The following is a 20,331-nucleotide window of genomic DNA, read 5'->3' on the forward strand; positions in this document are numbered from 1 at the left end:
TTGCAAATGTGCATTAGAGAGCAATTACCTTTCAGTGGAGATGTCAGCCTTATCTGAGCCATCTACATTCTCTGTGTACATTTTGGAGGTCAGGTCTCTCCTCTCAAGTAAAGTGATGATTTATAATTTGTGCTAAGCCACTTTTCTTCTATCCGAGCACCCTAGGCAGTGAATAGTTTTGTTATCTGATGAAAAAGATGTCCTTTCTTCCCTCCAAAGAATTTCAAACCAATATTTAACTTTATATACATATGTATATATATAATTTTTATTTTATTTTTATTTTTTTGCAGGTTCTGATTCCTTTTGCACCTTTGCTCCAATAAAACATATAATTTGATTTGTAAAAGCATCTTTGAATCAGAAATGTTGTCGCTTTTGGGGACTTTAAACACCTAATCCATAGTTTGTAGTAATCCGTCCTTGTGAATGAGACAAGTAGATCTTTCCTGTATAATACATGATGCATTTATTCCCCACTGCCTCATCATCCCATGTCAGATAAACATCTGAACAATGGGCTTCAGCCAGAGGAGAGATTATTTGGACATACACCATTGATCATCCTGTCAGGGACTTTGCACTCTCCATTGTATGTAAGTACTGTTTATATAAAGATGAGATGGTGATAATTATGATTAAGAAGCGAGTGGAAATAAAATCGATCCTTGCTGAAAGACGTACTTTTTGGAGATGAAGGCTGTATTGAATCCTGGGAGGAGACTTGGACACGAGGCCGGAGGCGTTGATGCTGCAGTCTCTCAAGCTTTGGCTGTCAGAAAAATGAGCCTGGAGCTTCTCTCTGTGTATTCTGTGGAAGACAGGACATGCATGGAGAAAGTGCTAAGAGTACAGTTACACTACTGTTTCTGTTTAACAAAAAAGAATAAGAGTCAAATAAGAGTTGCACAATAATGCTTCCATCTTCATTGATGATTCACTGATTATTCACTCTTCTGATCATATTATAAGTAGCCACTGAGAAAAGGAAGTCCACCATCTTTTCAACTACTGTCATGTAGTAAGTATGCAAAGTAAATGGAATCAGATTTCCTAAAATAAAATCTAAAGCACCATGGTTACTCAAATTTTGAATATTTGTCCAAACTTCAACATTTCTGCATGTCACTTAATGCTGTAAAATCCCAAGTGAAAAGGGTAACAAACAGTAGAGAGACTGCCTCAAGTTCATGCTATTTATAAACAAAGCCATGAGATCTTGTTATCATGCTACTGACTAAAAAGTCTTTTGACAGTTAAAAATGTTTCAAATGACATGATATGACATTTGCTGAATGATTATATGTATATATATATATATATATATATATATATATATATATATATATATATATATATATATATATATATATATAAGCATTTAGAGGAAAAATGTCTTGCACAAGTGAGAATTAAATCAAGGCAGTGGACCATTAAACATCCATTACACACTCTTGTGATATTATTTTATGGAAAGAAAAAGTGTTTTGGCAAATGTGAAGAAATAATCCAAAGTCTGTAGAATTGCTTTTTGAAAAGAAACTGGAGGGGCACTTATTTTAATCACTTGATTGGAAGTATGATGGTGCGGACATATGTATTAGCTGAGAAAATAAAAACAAAGAGTCACTGGTGATGTTGGCTTTTTAGTTTAATTCTATGCTCTTTTTTCCTTGTAGTTTTTGTAAAGATTCTCTTTATGAAATATGCTGATTTCTCAGATCAGATGACAAGTGACACTCATCCAAAATCTTACCCTATGTACGATGAAAATTTTAGGACATTCTCGGGTCTTAGGTTTCAGACATTAGACCATAGAGAAAATGGTCTCAGCTTTGACTAAACCCATCAGACTTCTGACTAAATAGTGTCAGACAAAAAGGACTCAGGAAAAACTCCATCCGACTTAAAAGTCTTGGGAAAAATCATTCAGGCTAAAATATATCAGGAAAAACTTCAGACAAAAGAATGTTTCAGGGAAATGTGTCAGGAAAAAAATTTTTGTCTGAAGTTTTTTGTCTGACTGACTTTTTCCTGACAATTTTTTTATTATATATATATATATATATATATATATATATATATATATATATATATATATATATACATACATATACATATATTACTATATTATATTTACTGTAATTATCTATCTATCTATATATATATATATAATTTTTTGTTATTTTTTTCTACATATTTACTCAGTATAGTCTGATTGGTTTTTGAGTGAAATATGATGTTTGTTCTCTGTGGTCAGCCTGACATCTGACACCTGAGGATTACCTAAAATTGACACCGTACCTCTGAGAATTTCACTAAAATGTGTCCAGTGATTCCTGACTTTTTTCCTAACACTACAGTCAAGGACACACAGATGCAGGCAACAATAGTAATGCCTGACTGATAATCATAATCATATTTCTAAGTGTTGTGTCTGTGGAAATCTGTTGCAAATAAAATTACCCAGTTTTTTGCTGGCAGACAGAATAAGCTTCACTATTACCAGGAGAATCTATTTGCCTGAGTTGCAGAGCCAAGAAGCAGTTACGGGAGGAAAAAAGTCAATTCACTAAGATATGCAGATTCAAATAATTTGCAGTACATTAAATCTCCCACTAAGTCTTTGGTCACATTGACCGATAAGCACTGTACCACTACGAGCACAGCAAGTGCTGAAGAAACACCCAACATTTTTGTTTATAAAGACCAATTCAGTTGACACAGCCTCCATTAACTCCCCATTTTCCTCCATTTGATTACTTTCCTTTGTCTATATTAGTTTTCCTTCTTCCTGCCTCGCAAATAAGTCATTATCTGTGGTGGTCTGTTTTGTGCTGAACTGTGCCCTTCTTTCCCCTCTCTATCCTCACAGATGCACACATTCAATGCTCTAGTGTTTCTGACAGTGCCAGAGCTGATACCGTGTCTATATATTTAGTTTTGTGTGAAGCATTTGTGACACAACTGCTTGCTAAAACCACTTTACGAATAAATTTTACATGAGTATCTGTCCCAAATGCATCCCACACAATTTAGACTTGATGCCTAACTAAAAAATCCGTTAGCTGACTCACACTTTCTTTGGGCTCTGTGCCATGATAGTAAAGTGCTCTTTCTGCATAGTTTGGTGTGTGCTGTGCTAATGCGGCTCTGAGCCGGAATCACTCACTTGTTGCGGCGGTAGAGAGCCATGCATGCCACTCCAAGTAGACAGATCCCCGAGGCGATACTGAAGATGGACAGCACCTGCCTCTGGTAGGTGTCACCACTCTCTGCAAAGAAGAGAATGCAATTTAGGACAATGCATTTTCAATGTACTGCAAAAGGTTGTCAATGGTGGTTGTGATTTTGAAAAAGCATTTGGAATTAATGCTACCATACACACAAACAGTGGCAACACACACATCCACCCACATTGTATGAGGAAACCGATGTTGCTGTCAGTAAAAGTCAGTGTCGGAGCATGGTATAGGGACATGGCAGGGCTCAGTGACATGTGCTAACTGAAGTGTGATAATCATTTCGTTCAGACAAACCCAGCAGGCAACACAGCAAGTGTGTGTAACATGTATAAGTGTTTTGAGCATTCGGAGACTGATGGCGACAGGGAATTAGTGGCAAATGAATGCTCCAGGAGCTTTTTGTCAGACCTCTTTACATCAGCGGCAGAGGCTTAAGGTCAAAAGCAGTTGGGACAAGTAGCAGTTGATCTCAGCTGATATGTGTGTGAGCCACTGGGCGGCTGGATTGTTGTACAACACTGCTCACTGTAGCGCGTGGTGCAGGACAGGAAACTGGTGCGCGCAGTGACTTATCAGAAGATCTCTCTGCGATATTGTCTTGCTGCTGAGTGTTGAAGGGGTTTCTTGTTTTCCATGCATCTCATGACTTTAGACACTTTTTTAGGTGAGAAATCACAACGAATAAAACTTCCAAGGCTGAACTCAACACATTGACAACCGCAGACAAAAGGTGCCAAAGAGAGAAAAAAAGAGAAAAAAAAGCAGCAGCAAGTTCACGACCTTTCAGGGCTCATCTGTGGCTTTTGATGTTGTCAACACAGAACTGTCCTGGGAGGTCTTCATCTGCCCTGGTTTATCATCTTTCTCCAACAGAAACTGCTGGATAGCTTCCTTTGTTCACAGCTATCACTGGTGAGCAAGCAGCTGTGTTTTCAACACTTTTTTGTAAATCTCTCCCTCTGCATGGCATCACTGTGCTGCATCAATGGACTTCAGAGAGAGTAGAGTGGAGGAGAAAAATTGCAGTACGTATTTATAACACGATTAATGTATTTGAAGGGAATTGTTGGTGTTTTTCTGTGTAAAATTGTAAATATTGGATTGCATGGATCTAGCATGCTGTGCAGCTGAATCATAGTCCACTAGCTAGCAATGTTCTAGAAACACAATTGGCCTGATATCTAATTGGCTGATGCTTACGGCACTTTGATGGACTTTTGGATTATTTTGTTTAGAATGAGGTGAAAAATTAAGATAGCTTAAGGTAGTGTAATAATGATTCGTCTTTCTAATTACGGATTAGTGGTCTTCATCAGGGTGTCCAAAATACAGCCCTCAAGTCACTCTCCGAAGCCCTCAACTACAAATCTGGTAGTCTACTGGTAAAACGCTTGTGCTGTAAATCAATAGTTGAACAACATTTTGTGTTAAGATTTCAAGTAGTGTAATGCCTCACCCTAAACTGCAACTGAAATATGGTTTTTGTTTTATAAAAAGGGTTTAACTGTATTCTGAGAACTTGACTAAATGCGACATGCATCTCTGAAGAATGAATGGCTCTTAATATGTTACTGTTTCTGATAATTAACTAAAATAAATTCAAATCCAAGAAGTGCAAATCAACCCATAAAACCCAGAAAAGTACAGCAAGCATGTAATGATTTTACTTACATACCCTTATCGTTTGTTATTTCATTTTATTTTTTAATAAAAAAAATGTAGAACTTTTGCGCCTAAACAACTCAACTTCCCACATTTTCACAAAAATAGTCATACAGACTTTAAAGGTGTGGTTTACTTGTTTATTCAATACCATTTGCAGTTGTAACAGACACCGTCTGTTTTGTGGCCACTAGGTGCCCTCAGCGTCCCTACCTACTCTCCTGGCTCTAGCAGAGCCAGGTGGAATTGCTTTCAATCAGTGAGGCTCCCTGTTAAAAGGGTGCGTCTGTTGATACAGAGGGGGGGGGGGGGGGGGGGAGTTCAGAAGAGAACAAGCTGTAGAGTCTGCTCTCCTCTTTCCCTCCTCATACTGACGTTAAAGTCTCGCTTTGCTTACCTGAGGGGTATCGATAATCACTTCCTAGTTTCTAGAGCTCGTTTGGTATTTCTTCAGCATCCTCGTTAAAGAGAGATCTAGCTCATCCTTTTGGTGGAGCTTTTTGTGTTAATCCAGCTCATTCCTTACCCGGTTTTTATCCCCGGCGCTTTGTGTTCAACATTATTATTGTTGTTTAATCCCCAGTTTTGGATGTCTCTTGTTTTGTATCATTTTATCCTTTTACCTGCATAAAGCAGTGACTTTTAGTTAAATAAACTCCTTTAAGAGAGTGAATCTTGGTTTGTTCCTGTTCACAACTACATTTCTTTACGCTCCCTAACAACGTCATCTCTTAGACGAGCTGGGGGCCGTAAAAGCAGTGTTCTCTAGAGTATATCAATGCCTTATTAGTCATTAAAAAGTATAAAGCTATGATGCTCCTGTTCTGAGATGCAGACGTTTGCTGGTGCAGAGGAGGGCTGAAAACATCAGGATTGTTCACTATTATTAATTATGTGCACACACCTAGCTTCTGATTGGCTAACAGAACACATTCAGCCATGTTGCAAAGCCACTATCACCAACACACTTGCCACTCTCACTACTTGCTGCAAATACATTTTTAAAAAGCATTCCTCTGAGCAGACGCAAGCCAAGATGGACAAGGCAATGATTGCAAATTCACAGTGTGACATCACAGTGTGAGGATTTAAAATTTATAGCATTTCACAGTCTGTTTTCTATTAGAAGCTAACGCAGGAGATAGGTGTAGAAGACTGTTTTGATGTTCAGCCTGCATGAAAAACTCAGAGCGACTCATTATAATCAGAAATGATCATTAAAAATGTTTTTTTTACCACTCAACCACACCTTTAAATAGACCTGTACACTGACATAAAGTGTGGTTATTTGGCAAATGCCTGTCAGTGGGACCCATGGATGCACTGTAGAATTTCATATGAATAACCTTGTAATGCAAAACAGCAAAAGTAAGGGTTTAACTGATGGTTTAGACATACTATCCACTTTCAAATGCAGTAATTCATTGTGCTCAGATTAGACATTGGCTTATTAGTTCTGGATGTAAAACATTTTGTCAAACTGAGAACATTGTAATTATTATTATTTTTACACAAAATAATACTTCAGATGGCTGAAATATTTTTTAAGCTCCAGTAAAGCAACAAAACCAACTGGAACCGGTGTGGCCTTTGCATAGGAGCATGGCAGTAAACCTCCTGTCCTCTCTCAGGGAAACAACCTCTCAGCTGCTGGATCTTTGAAACATGGGGAATATCTTTTTCTGCTGCTGAATCATCAGTGTTCATGTGGAGTGCACCTGAGACCTTTTTTTGATGGCTGTAATAGGCTTTTTCTTTCCCCCCAAAAAATCTGAACATAAAAACAGCTGTCTACATAGCTGTGCTGAATAGCTGCAAGGAGTAAAAAAAAAAACTGATCTGCAGCCTGTACATAAAGCCGTTACAGGCTTGTCATGCTGGGTGCCTACCAGGCACTCTTGAAATTAGATGCAAGAGCATGTTAGGAAACAGAAGAAAGTAACAGCCAGCTGTACTGGCTAAAACATGTTAGACTAACATGAAGGCAAGACAGTCCCGCATGGCCTGCAATATCATAACAACTGCTCTGCATTTAGACTGGGATAAAGTCCTATAATGAAGACCATGCTAAAGTATCCATGACAAAATGGGCTATTCAGCCTGAAATACATCAGAGTGAACTAGTCAGACATGCAAAGCTTAAGCTGTTGGACTAAGAAGTGCAAGGAAATCATTTTCTGAGCACTCAATCCTACATCAAATATGGCTCTGCTTTATTCTGACTAGCTGTCACATTTGGGACTTATATAACAACTATTAAAAGATTTATTGATCAAGCACAAGGAAATTTATAATAGAACACAATGAATAATCAGGAGTGCAAAGAGGCAAAAAACATCCATCTTTCCTTTATGGCTTCCATGCGCTCTGCTACCAATCGATCAATCCTGTTCTTTTTTTTTTCCTGTAATGCGTCCGCTCACCTGCAGCAGCTTTCTGAACTCATTTAGTTGCCAGATTAAAATCACTGAACTGAGGAATGTTGTGTCGTGTGCCGACTTCTCTTCCTGAGCATCTTTTCCTGCCACCATCTATTTCCTGGAAGCAAGTGTGTGTGTGTGTGTGTGTGTGTGTGTGTGTGTGTGTGTGTGTGTGTGTGTGTGTGTGTGTGTGTGTGAGAGAGAGAGAGAGAGAGAGAGAGAGAGAGAGAGAGTTTGTGTGCGGGCTTTCCCTGGACTTGACTGGGTTCTCTAATTCATCCTATTAGAATTCTGTTGCATCAATATTGTTGCTTCCAACCATGATCACAGAAGAACTGAGAGCGGCTCTCTGAGAAAACTCCCGATTTCAGCTTTAAGTGGAGGGAAACCAGCCTAGAGATCTAGACAGTGAGTAGTACTAAATGTCCAGTCACGCTTCACAGGAGCCTCAGCAGGTCTACCAGTGGCCTGAGCAGTATTGTGGACTTAAGTTTTTGTTTGAGTCAAGCAGATAAAGGGCAGGTTCACTGAAAAACAATTTTTACTCAGTATTTTTTTAAATGATCAGTCCCTCTGAGTTTAAAGCTTCTTTCCGGAGTATTTCTCTTATCCGATGACACCATCTAGTGGCTGACAAGCGTATCACACAAAACCGCTGAGCCAGTGGCAGTCACGTTGTTGTTATCCAATCATGCGTGGAATGTTTGAATGTCAGGAAATAAGACTCCAAATCCTGGCTGTTATCAATCTAATTTCTCCTCCAGCTGACTTGTATGTCTACAAACAGGTACACAAGAGCTTTTTTCCCCAGAAAACCACATACAAGGTACTGATTACTACCAGAGGCCACTGCAAATGTATTAAAACATGAGTAAAGTTGACCTTTAACTCCTTTATTTATGAAAATAACGTATTTGTGTCTTCTTCGACAGAGTATAGTGGACTGCCTTGTTGACTGACATTTGTAGTGGTGAGAACGTCACGTTGTTCCATGTCCAATAGCATGTGGAGACAGTTTGAGAGACGACCATAGATTCCGCCCCATGAAGCTATATGGGTCATGGCCAGACTATATATTCACATAAGTAGGATGGTTTGGCAGGCTAGGGAAACCAGCTTAGTTGACATGATGCGTTAGAACACAGTGAATTGTGAAAATCATAAAAACATTTATTATTCTGAGAAATGTAAAAGATGCTGAAAATATTTAAGCGTTGTAGATGCATAAGGATTGTCTCTGGGGTTTTCTGCAGGGAGTTGTTTGGGTCAGTGTTTTTTCCTGATACAAACTTTTTGTACAATTTAAAAAAAGGTGTAATATAGTAGATGTATATAATACACTTTTTTATTATACAAAAAGTTTGTATTTGGACATCCCACCTCTGATTGGCTAACAGCAAAGCAACTCTTCCATTGCCTCCATTTGCTCTGCACCGTTGATCTTTTTATCTCCACAAATAACACAACATGTGTTCTGCCACTTTGTGGAGTTTCTAATGCTAACAGTTAGCTTCTACTGGCCGACACATGCTCTGCTGGACACCGGATGCCCATTGTGAGTCAAGATTGGTGAGTTCATAATTACTATGTTACCCTGAGGAGTCAAGCAGATAAAGGGCAGGTTCACTGAAAAACAATTTTTGGGGAAGAGGGTGAGACAAAGAACGGTTCGAAGGATCTTTCATGGCGGTTAAAACGAAGAGTCGGAGTACCCGGCCCGGAGGGTTACCGGGGTCCCACCCTGGAGCCAGGCCTGGGGTTGGGGCCCGTGAGCGAGCGCCTGGTGGCCGGGCTTTCGCCCATGGGGCCCGGCCGGGCCCAGCCCAAACCGGATACATGGGCTCGTCCAACTGTGGACCCACCACCCGCAGGAGGAACATGAAGGGTCCGGTGCAATGCGAATCGGGTGGCAGACCAAGGCGGGAGCCTTGGCGGTCCAATCCCCAGACAAGAAAACTAGTTTTTGGGACATGGAACGTCACCTCGCTGGCGGGGAAGGAGCCGGAGCTTGTGGCAGAGGTTGAGCGGTACCGGCTAGATATAGTCGGACTCACCTCGACACATTGCATTGGCTCTGGAACCCGAGACCTGGAGAGGGGTTGGACACTCTACTTTGCTGGAGTTGCTCCGGGTGAGAGGCGGAGGGCTGGGGTTGGCTTTTTGTTAGCCCCGAGACTCTCTGCCTGTGTGTTGGGGTTTACCCCGGGGGACAAGAGGGTAGCTTCCTTGCGCCTTCGGGTCGGGGAACGGGTCCTGACTGTTGTTTGTGCTTATGGGCCAAATATCAGTTCAGAGTACCCACCCTTTTTGGAGTCCCTGGGACGAGTGCTAGATAGTGCTCCATCAGGGGACTCCATTGTCCTGCTGTGGGACTTCAATGCTCACGTGGGCAATGACAGCTTGACCTGGAGGGGTGTGATTGGGAGGAACGGCCCACCTAATCTGAACTCGAGCGGTGTTTTGTTATTGGACTTCTGTGCAAGCCGCAGTTTGGCCATAACGAACACCATGTTCGAACATAAGGATGCCCACCGGTACACTTGGTACCAGGGCAGCCTAGGTCACAGGTCGATGATAGATTTTGTAGTCGTATCATCTGACCTGCGGCCGTATGTTTTGGACACCCGAGTGAAGAGAGGGGCGGAGCTGTCAACTGATCACCACCTGGTGGTGAGTTGGATCAGATGGCAAGGGAACATGCCGCGTAGACCTGGCAGACCCAAACGCATAGTGAGGGTCTGCTGGGAACGCCTGGCAGAAGAACCTGTCAAGACGGTCTTCAACTCCCACCTCCGGCAGAGCTTTGACCACGTCCCGAGAGCAGTGGGGGACATTGAGTCCGAGTGGGCCTTGTTCCACTCTGCGATTGTCGAGGCGGCTGTTGCTAGCTGTGGTCGTAAGGTGGCCGGTGCCAGTCGTGGTGGCAACCCCCGTACCCGCTGGTGGACACCAGAGGTTCGGGGAGCCGTAAGGCTGAAGAAGGAGGCCTACAGGGCGTGGCTGGTCTGTGGGTCTCCGGAGGCAGCAGACAGGTACCGGATAGCCAAGCGGGGTGCAGCAGTGGCAGTTGCCGAGGCAAAATCTCGGGCGTGGGAGGAGTTTGGTGAGGCCATGGAGAAAGACTATCGATCGGCTCCAAAGAGGTTCTGGCAAACTGTCCGGCGCCTCAGGAGAGGAAGGCAGCAACTCGCTCACACTGTTTACAGTGGGGATGGGGAGCTGCTGACGTCAACTGAGGCTATAGTCGGACGGTGGAAGGAATACTTTGAGGAGCTCCTCAATCCCACCAATGCGCATTCCGAGGAGGAACCAGAGCTGGGAGGCCTGGGGATGGACTGTCCGATCTCGGGGGCAGAAGTTGCTGAGGTAGTCAAACAACTACACAGCGGCGGAGCCCCGGGGGCGGATGAGGTTCGTCCTGGGTATCTCAAGGCTATGGATGTTGTAGGGCTGTCATGGTTGACACGTCTCTACAACATTGCGTGGTCATCGGGGGCAGTTCCTAGGGAGTGGCAGACCGGGGTGGTGGTCCCCATCTTTAAGAAGGGTGACCTGAGGGTGTGTTCCAACTATAGGGGGATCACACTCCTCAGCCTCCCTGGAAAGGTCTACGCCAAGGTACTGGAGAGGAGGGTCCGATCGATAGTTGAATCTCAGATAGAGGAGGAGCAATGTGGTTTTCGTCCTGGCCGTGGAACTGTGGACCAGCTCTATACCCTTGCAAGGGTGATGGAGGGGGCATGGGAGTTTGCCCAACCAATCCACATGTGCTTTGTGGATTTGGAGAAGGCTTATGACCGTGTCCCCAGGGGCACCCTGTGGGGGACGCTCCAGGAGTATGGGGTGGGTGGCTTTCTGTTAAGGGCCATTCAGTCCCTTTACCAGAGGAGCGTGAGTTTGGTCCGCATAGCCGGTAGTAAGTCGGACCTGTTCCCAGTAAGGGTTGGACTCCGCCAGGGCTGCCCTTTGTCACCGGTTCTGTTCATCACTTTTATGGACAGAATTTCTAGACGCAGCCGTGGTGTGGAGTGTGTCGAGTTTGGTGGCAGGAGAATCTCGTCTCTGCTTTTTGCGGATGATGTGGTCCTCCTAGCTTCATCTAGCTCTGACCTTCAGCTCTTGCTGGGTAGGTTCGCGGCCGAATGTGAAGCGGCTGGGATGAGGATCAGCACCTCCAAATCTGAGACCATGGTTCTCGACCGGAAAAGGGTGGCTTGCCACCTCCGGGTCGGGGGAGAGGTCCTACCTCAAGTGGAGGAGTTTAAGTATCTCGGGGTCTTGTTCACGAGTGAGGGTAGGAGGGATCGGGAGATCGACAGGCGGATTGGTTCGGCGTCTGCAGTGATGCGGACGCTGAGCCGATCTGTCGTGGGGAAGAGGGAGCTGAGCCAGAAAGCCAGGCTCTCGATTTACCGGTCGATCTACGTCCCAATCCTCACCTATGGTCATGAGCTTTGGGTAATGACCGAAAGAACGAGATCGCGGATACAAGCGGCCGAAATGAGTTTCCTCCGTAGGGTGGCCGGGCTCAGCCTTAGAGATAGGGTGAGGAGCTCGGACATTCGGGAGGGACTCGGAGTAGAACCGCTGCTCCTCCGAATCGAAAGGAGCCAGTTGAGGTGGTTTGGGCATCTGGTCAGGATGCCTCCTGGACGCCTCCCCGGGGAAGTGTTTCGGGCATGTCCTGCCGGCAGAAGGCCCCCGGGTCGACCCAGGACACGTTGGAGAGGTTACATCTCCAATTTGGTCCGGGAACGCCTTGGGGTCCTGCCGGAGGAGCTGGCGGACAAGGCCGGGGAGAGGACGGCCTGGAGCTCCCTAATTGGGATGCTGCCCCCGCGACCCGGACCCGGATAAGCGGAGGAAGACGAAGACGAAGACGAAGACCCTGAGGAGTAGATCTGTGTACCTTTTTCCTCACCCGATTGTTTCGTCTTCTTTTATTGACTGCTAATGCAGAAAATAGAGGTAGGAGACTACGTTCAGCCTGCGTGTGAGTATATTATTTAAAAAAAATAACATTAAAAGCAGTTACTCTGAGAACCTACTATTAAAGCTCAAAGGTGAGAAAAAGTAAAGATTTTTTTTTTACCTTTATAGCACTTTTTAGAAACTCATCCATGGTTTATCTGTTTTGGTCCCAGAGCATTGAGGACATTTGTCGAAAGAAGGTATGGTGATTTGTTTTTAAGGTGTGTTTGCCTGGGAGGTACAAGAGTAGTGCTAAATAAATCAAGGATTTCTTCTTTGTATATTTAATGCTTTTAACTCCACTGTTTACTTTTTAGCTCTCTGAATTCTTTTGTCAGTCCCAGTGTTCAAAACACAAGCAGACAGTCTCTTGTTTTTCAGAAATTGCTGCTTAAGTGACTCGGCAAACACACAGAAGGGAAGTAAACAAGGACTGCTGCCGTTTGTCTTAGCCCCACACTCATTAAATCACTCTTCTCTAACAGTACTATCCGTCATGCAGACACAACACACCTAATTCACCCACATAGTGTTTCCATGGCAACTAGCCCACATTAATTTTCCAAGGTGAGCAGCCTTGTTGTGCTGGGTTGTGTGTTTTGTATGAGGCACTTTACAGATGGGAGGCACATGAAAGATTGAGACCTCTGCAAAGGAGATGGAGTATGGAAACAAAAAGAAGAAAGTTGTCTCACCCATGAACTCGATCCCCAATTCATCCGCTGGTTTGTTCAAGGTCGGATGGCAGGAGGGAGGCAAGGGAATGGTGTGAAGAGACAGAGGAGGAAGGAAAGACAATTAATACATGGTGCACTTTTGGTGTCGCTCAAAATCCCTCTTTCAGGAGGAGACACATGATGCAAATGCATTGTAAAACTGCTTGCATGTAACCTTTGCATTTTAGAATAAACTTGCCAACCCCAGTCATTAGAACTGCTTTGGCATGACTCTCTGTAGTTGCTCAACCTGCGGTGGCTTCAAAATGGAAACAGAAACCGGCTCCAATGGATCAGTAAAGAAAAAAGTGAAAAATGACACATCATGCAGCTTTATGCCACCCATGCTGCTTTGCACAGGTCTTTTGTATTGATTCTGGCCTGAAGCATTGCTGTAATTGTTCTCCTCTTCCCGGTTACATGCATGTGCATCCATACAGCACAGCACACTTTCCCTACTTGTTTAGTTGTCAGTGACAGTTCCCCACCCCAACCCCCACCCGTCTGACACACTCACACAGCTCCTCTTCATGCAGTTACAGTCTTGTCCTACAATCCCTGTGCCAGGGAAACAGATAAAATGGAGCACTTGTGTTCTCTCTGTCCAGACAGTGCCCTCCTTCCGTGTCACTGTAATGTAATCTTATTTAAATTAAAATGAAACCCTCACTAATTGGTTTTCTGACAGGGGTGGTCAGAGTTTTAAATAGACCGTATCTTGCCGAGCTCGGGCAGATTTTTTGGTGTGCATTCCGAGAAGTAAGAGAAAATGTACGAAGAAAGAAAAAGAACTATGAATCATAAGAAGAGTCTTTTGATTATAACGTGGGGAAATCTCTCTGAGCTTGGGTTCCTTTAGAGGAGAAGCACCCTAAGGGGCAGGATTGAGCTCCAGATAAGAGAAGACAAATGAACCCTGATAAAGTGCAAATATTTAAAATATCAAATACTGCCAGACAATGTCTCTGAATGTGCTAAATGAGACAAAAACACAATGAATGCAGATGTAGCTGTAACAACTGATTTAGCTGCTGCACTGGGTTTTTCTTCTTGGATCTCGCTCAGCATATTCTGTGCTAATTTAGAGCTGTTTAGCAAGTCAGTTTTGGATGTGTTCTTCCTAAAATGACATTTATAGTAAGTGGAAGTATTTATATCACTGTGGAAAAATAGAGGAAACTGTTTAACTCTTAAACAAATCTCATCAAATTACATGTTAGGATTTTCCACTGCCGCTTTGGGTAAAATGTCTGCTAAATACATAAACATAATAATAAATAAACACGAAAACAGATATTTAATTCAACATGGGACTTGATTTTTAAAAGAATGTGTAGAGAAGGTCAGACCTAAGACCTAAATCCGATACAGTTTTAATTAAGATTACGAGACAGATTTCTAATGAGGCTTAAGGATTTTTATAGAAAGCTCATCTGATTTCTGGTAAATTAACTGATTAGCATGCTAGATAAAGGGGTCTTTTGAAGAAATAATGATCTCATTTGTCATCTAGTTTTTCCCGTGTGGAGTTCTGAGCAGATTCACAAGCTAACACCAAGCTGCTAAAAGCTCACAACATGCCCTATAGGTAAAATAATAATAATAATAATTGTAAGTCGCTTTGGGTAAAAGCGTCTGCTAAGCACATAAACATAAACATAAAAGCTTGTCCAGACACGGTGAGATCAAAAACTTATTCCTGCTACTGCTGTCTGGGAAAAATCTTTCATTTAATATTTTAAAAACTTCAAGAACAATGTTAGTATTGTCATTATAAGCTTATTGCGACAGATTCAATACAATTCTGTTCAGAGGTGCCACAGCTAGCTAGCTCTGCACATTTTTTACATTTCACGTAAATTATATATATAGAAATGGAAATGAAGATTGGGAGATATTTGAACATTTTTCAAGCGATATTAGTCAGTCCTGACAATTTGCACAGGTAACATTTAGATACTTAAGGGCCTGACACACACTCTGCGATCCACATATAACAATCAGTCTTAGTTTGCAGATGGAAACTATGAGGTGTTCACATGAGATTTTGTTGTTTTCCAAATTTCATTGGCTATTTGATGCGTCAATCAACAAAAAACTGCACCACAATTGGTTTGAGTTATACACAAGCATAAGGGGTGGCACTTCTGACATTTGAGCCAATAGCTGACGATTTGATTGCAGCAGAGGCATAGCACTCCACCTAGGTCAGATCTAATGTTTGAAACTAATAGGAGGATGGTGATGAAAGGTGTGATACTAAAGAGACACATCTGAAAGCATTTTTGAAAGTTTTCAGCTGTAAAATATTTTATTAATTGATAGGAGTTTTAGAACGGCAACAAACCCTAACCCCCTACTACACACTGGAAGCATCAACATCGTGGAACAGCGAAAGTCACGGTTTCGTGACTTTCGTTGCGTGGCGGTACACACCGGGAAAATCTCAGTCAGTGGCTTTTCTGCCATCCTCCTGGCTGGACTCCTGAGATCACAAAATCTCTCGAGACTTCAAAGGTCGTGGTTTGTTATGCCATCTGCTATTAGATGAAAATGAAGGAAATGTTTGATTTCAGTTTGATATCAGATATAATGATGTTCCTCTCCACTGCCAGGATTAAAGACATAAAAACACATCTTTGCATTTCTGGAACAATGCCAGGAGTAAATAAGCCATTAGGTCACTTTTACTGATGTAACCTACATAGATATAAAATAGCATCCATGCAATTTGTCTTTTATTCAGAAAATCACTAGTGAGTAAGTTGGGCTCGTTTCCGGTGATAGTTGGACTCCTCCAAGGCTGCCGTTTATTACCGATTCTATTCATAACGTTTATGGAAAGGATTTCTATATGCAGCCAAGATGGTGAGGGGGTCTGTTTTGGAGCCCAATAATTGAGTCTCTGCTTTCTGCAGATGATGTGGTCCTGTTGACTTCATCAGACAGTGATCTCTAGATTTCATTGTAGCGATTCGCAGCCGAGTGTGAAGCAGCTGGGATGAGAATCAGCTCCTCTAAATCTTAGACCATGGTCTTGAATCGGAAAAGGGTAGAATGCCTTCTACAGGTCAGGGATGAGGTCCTGCCTCAAGTGGAGGAGTTTAAGGATCTCAGGGTCTTGTTCACAACTGAGAGAATGATGAAGCGTTAGATCAACAGGCGGATTGGTGCTGCGTCTGCAGTGATGCGGGTGTTGTGCCGGTCTGGCATGGTGAAGAGAGAGCTGAGTTGGAAGGCAAAGCTTTCGATTTACGAATCGATCTACATTCCTATCACCTATAGTCATGAGCTTTGGGTAGTGACCAAAAGAATGAGATTGCGGATACAAGTGGCTGACACAATTTTTCTCCACAGGATGGCTGGGCTCTCCCTTAGAGATAGTAGACCCAGGGCACATCGAGAGGAGCCAGTTGAGGTGGCTCGGGCATCTGGCTAGGATGCCTCCTGGATGCCTGCCTGGTGAGATTTTCCGGGCACCAACCAGGAGAAGAACTTAAACAGAGTTTCTCAACCCTGGTCCTCAGCGCCTCCCTGCCCTGCATGTTTTCTATGTTGCAGTTTTCAACAGCATTGTTTCTCTGCTGCCCCACACCGGATTTAAATGAATGAATGATTAACAGAATTCTGCAGCACTTGATGTCATCCTAAGGAGACAATGCAAATACGTGAACCAGGTGTGCTGTAGCAGAGACATGGAAAACATGCAGGACAGGAGGGCACTGAGGACCAGAGTTGAGAAACACTGACCTAATGGCCAGGCCACACTGGAGGGACTGTTTCTCAGCTGGCCCAGGGAATGCCTTGGGACTCTCCCAGAGGAGCTGGACCAAGTAGCTAAGGAGAGGGAAGTCTGGGCCTCTTGGCTTAAGCTGGGCAGACACTGCAACTTTTTCACTCATGGCACTCCACTTCAGCTCAAACTGTACGACTTCCTCGCAGAGCAGATCTCAGGAGTCATGCGCTCACACTGTACAACCCAGTTCTCAGATGCGATCTGGCTGCTCACACTGTACATCTGGTAGAAACACGTCGGCCCTAAAAAATATGCTAAAAATAGCAGTTTTTACACAACACGTCAGACTTTTTTGTCTTGTTTTGCCTGTTGTCCTTCGGGAGTGCTGCAGGGGGACACACAGGGATTCATGGGGGTTGGATGAGGAAAACAAAATAAACAAAGTAAATCTGTGTTTTGTGATCAGTTTAATTTGACATGAACACGACAAACACGCTTTCTTGACAATCTTTGTGAGTAAAAAAATGTGTAGAAATTAAAACGAACAAGGTGTGTTATTAGGGAAACAGCGGAGCGAGCGGTGTTGATGCAGGATTGCGCATGCGCCGTGAGCGGTTCTGATACTTTTTGGGTCGCAGCTGCTCGCAGCTCCGCTTCAACAGTGCAATACCCTCATGAGGGACGAGCGAAATATTAAACACGCCAGAAGTCCGTGCGAGCTCACGATTGCTCATCGGTAGCTGGTCACATGGTGTTAATCGCCTCTTGTAACCCCCTGTACACTACACGACAGCTCGGCGCAAAACTCGCCCCGATCTCGTGGATTCTCGCACGAGTGGAAAATCGGCTCCAAAAAGTGAAAAAGTCGCACAGTGTACGCAGGGCTTTAGGCTACTGCTCCCATGATTCGACTCTGGACAAGCAACAGAAGCTGCAGGTGGCAGATGTTATGGTTTCCAGCAGACTCTTGCTGACTTCATGTCTGCAAAGGTCTCAATCTGTGGGTGAAAGTTCTCAGCGACCCAGCTCTTGACCCAGCTGAGTCCAACACCACCTTTGTGACAGAAAACCCATATTTCCTCGCGTTACAGATGGTTAGATGGACTGGGGATTTTACACAGAAACTGTGTGTGATTTCCTGTCTAGATCTATGTTAACTGCGGAAATTGTTGTATCCCAAAAGCAGCTTACAGCTAAAATAAAACCTATTTGGCCACTTATCTAAACTTTAATCACGATTAAAAATTATATGTGGGGAAATTCTGACCAGGAAGCACATCCAGATTTAAAATCAGCTGCATGAGAAAGGTGTGACTATCTTTGTTTCCACCCAACACCATGTTGCTATCATTTGCAGGTCCAGAGAAGTGATTGCAGCATCTCTATGATGTTGGATGTTACCTGATCTGTATTATCCTTTCGACCCTTTCCTTGTGATTGCCCATGGCAACAGTCGACACTTTTCCACTCTAAATCCCCTTGACTGTCACCTCCTGAGCAGATGATGTCATTACAATGCTGATACACATCCTGTCCTCTGGCATCGCCTTGTCTAGAGAAATTCACCAACCACAATATGTGCAAGCTCTCAAATCCATTGCACTGGCAACTCAAAGCACTCCGGGGAATCATTTATGGAGTCTTGTGGGAGCTGTGAGCAGGCTTGGAGAATGCCTGTGCATCATGGCCGATACTTTTGGCTCGATTAAGAAGCAGCAATTTGCCGAGTGGAGGAGAAAATGACAGGAGTGAATCAAATTCTTAATCCCTCTGGTCACTTGGATGAGCAAGGGATTGATAAACCAATGTCTGTGTGTGTGTGTGTGTGTGCGTGTGCGCGCACTTGACATCTTTACTTCGGGCATAAAATCTACAGGAAATAAATTAGAGTAATGCTTTCTTCTTTTCGAATCAGCTGAGCAAAACTAAAATCAGTCTCTTCTCCTTCCTCTCTGCGGTCTCCGAGGTGGCACTTCCTAAATGAGCGCCACCAGTGGCATGCCCTAAACTCTCCCATAGCTAAGACACAAACTTGTTCAGGTTGTTTACCAAGTGCAAACTAAATTGCCTTCTTCCTACGCTGCAATGCCCCCAATTAAAGACCCCACCACTTCCTCTGTGTGCACCGATATGTTCTCCTCCCACATACTGTACTTTCAGGGGAGTTTAAAGCGGTATAGCTAGAGTGCTTGGTGGGGAGTCTCTTCCTCCTTTTGTCCCCGTACTCATGTGATGTTATCTGCTTTTCTCTCACCCTCAGTAAAGACGTGGGGAATGATGAGTTCCATCATGTGCAAACCACTCCAAACTGCTCTTTTTCACTCTTTTACCAGTCAATACAAAAACAAAAGGGTGACTGGGTAAAGAATTTCTAGCGCTGTAAGCCGAGCACCGATTGATTGAAGAAAAAAGATGCTGAAAGCTAAAGAGCACTTATAGCAGATAAACTTTTTTCTCCCTCACCCCAGGGTGTGGTTTGTGTCTAACTGCCATGCTGATGCTTATGAAGCGGATACATAGAAACTGGATTTCTGGAACTTTTCCCACTTGTTTGTAGATAGTGTGTGCATGTATGTGTATGCTATTACATGATTTGGCTGTAGAAAGCTGGATTATCCTCCAAACCCTTGGTAATCTGGGTAAATTTTAGATCAATCCCTATCAGCAGAGATCCAAATAGGCCTCATTCCCTGCAAAAAAAAAAAAAATCTTTCCAAGTTTATGTTTGTGGCCAATGAAGGGATTTGGTTAGAGCTCTTCTAGAATAGATCATCCTGTGTTTGTTATTTCCTCCCTGTCTATTTATCCTCCCTCACGCACTCATTTAGCATAAGTTGACAAAGCTTTAGCATTTTTGAGACAGGCATTTGAAGGTTCCTGTTTATTAATATGTCACCCGTCCATCCCAGCACCTCAGAGGCGGCTTCGGTGAAGGTGATTTTACAGTGCTGTCTCTTTCACTTTCTGTTCTTCATAAGAAGACATTTTGAAATAAATGAAGATCACTGCCTTTCAAACTGTGAGACATGACACAGATTTGGCAGGGAACTACGCTCTCACAGTGCCCTTAAATTAGATTTAGACAGATCTCAGTGAAAAAAAATCATGAAAATGAAAAAAAAAATTCTCATTAAAAATATCTTTAACTGAACACTTTCTTTTGAACATGTTGCCTTGGAGATGTACATGAATATCTATCTATCTCTCTCTACCTCTCTCTCTCTATCCATCTCTCTCTATCTATCTCTCTATCCATCTCTCTATCCATCTCTCTCTATCTATCTCTCTATCCATCTCTATCCATCTCTCTATCCATCTCTCTCTCCATCTCTCTCTCCATCCATCCATCCATCTCTCTCTCTCTCTCTCTCTCTCTCCATCCATCCATCCATCTATCTATCTATCTATCTATCTATCTATCTATCTATCTATCTATCTATCTATCTATCTATCTATCTATCTATCTATCTATCTATCTATCTATCTATCTATCTAATCTATCTATCTATCTATCTATCTATCTATCTATCTATCTATCTATCTATCTATCTATCTATCTATCTATCTATCTATCTATCTAT

The 20,331-nt window shown here is 43.1% G+C and overlaps 1 protein-coding gene across 1 annotated transcript in view; it reads right to left on the reverse strand.

Moving 5' to 3' along the window:
- The window catches only part of nrg3b (neuregulin 3b), a 336,969-nt gene that overhangs the window by 20,855 nt on the left and 295,783 nt on the right, over window positions 1-20,331 (reverse strand). Inside the window, exons 4-6 of the mRNA XM_015963144.3 lie at window positions 12,994-13,020; window positions 3,173-3,275; window positions 685-811 (exon numbers count right to left, since the gene is read on the reverse strand). Coding sequence (XP_015818630.3) covers window positions 685-811; window positions 3,173-3,275; window positions 12,994-13,020 — 257 coding nt within the window. The remainder of the gene's footprint in view (window positions 1-684; window positions 812-3,172; window positions 3,276-12,993; window positions 13,021-20,331) is intronic.

The sequence above is a fragment of the Nothobranchius furzeri genome, chromosome 16 (assembly GCF_043380555.1).
Source record: "Nothobranchius furzeri strain GRZ-AD chromosome 16, NfurGRZ-RIMD1, whole genome shotgun sequence".
Classification (NCBI taxonomy): Eukaryota; Metazoa; Chordata; class Actinopteri; order Cyprinodontiformes; family Nothobranchiidae; genus Nothobranchius; species Nothobranchius furzeri.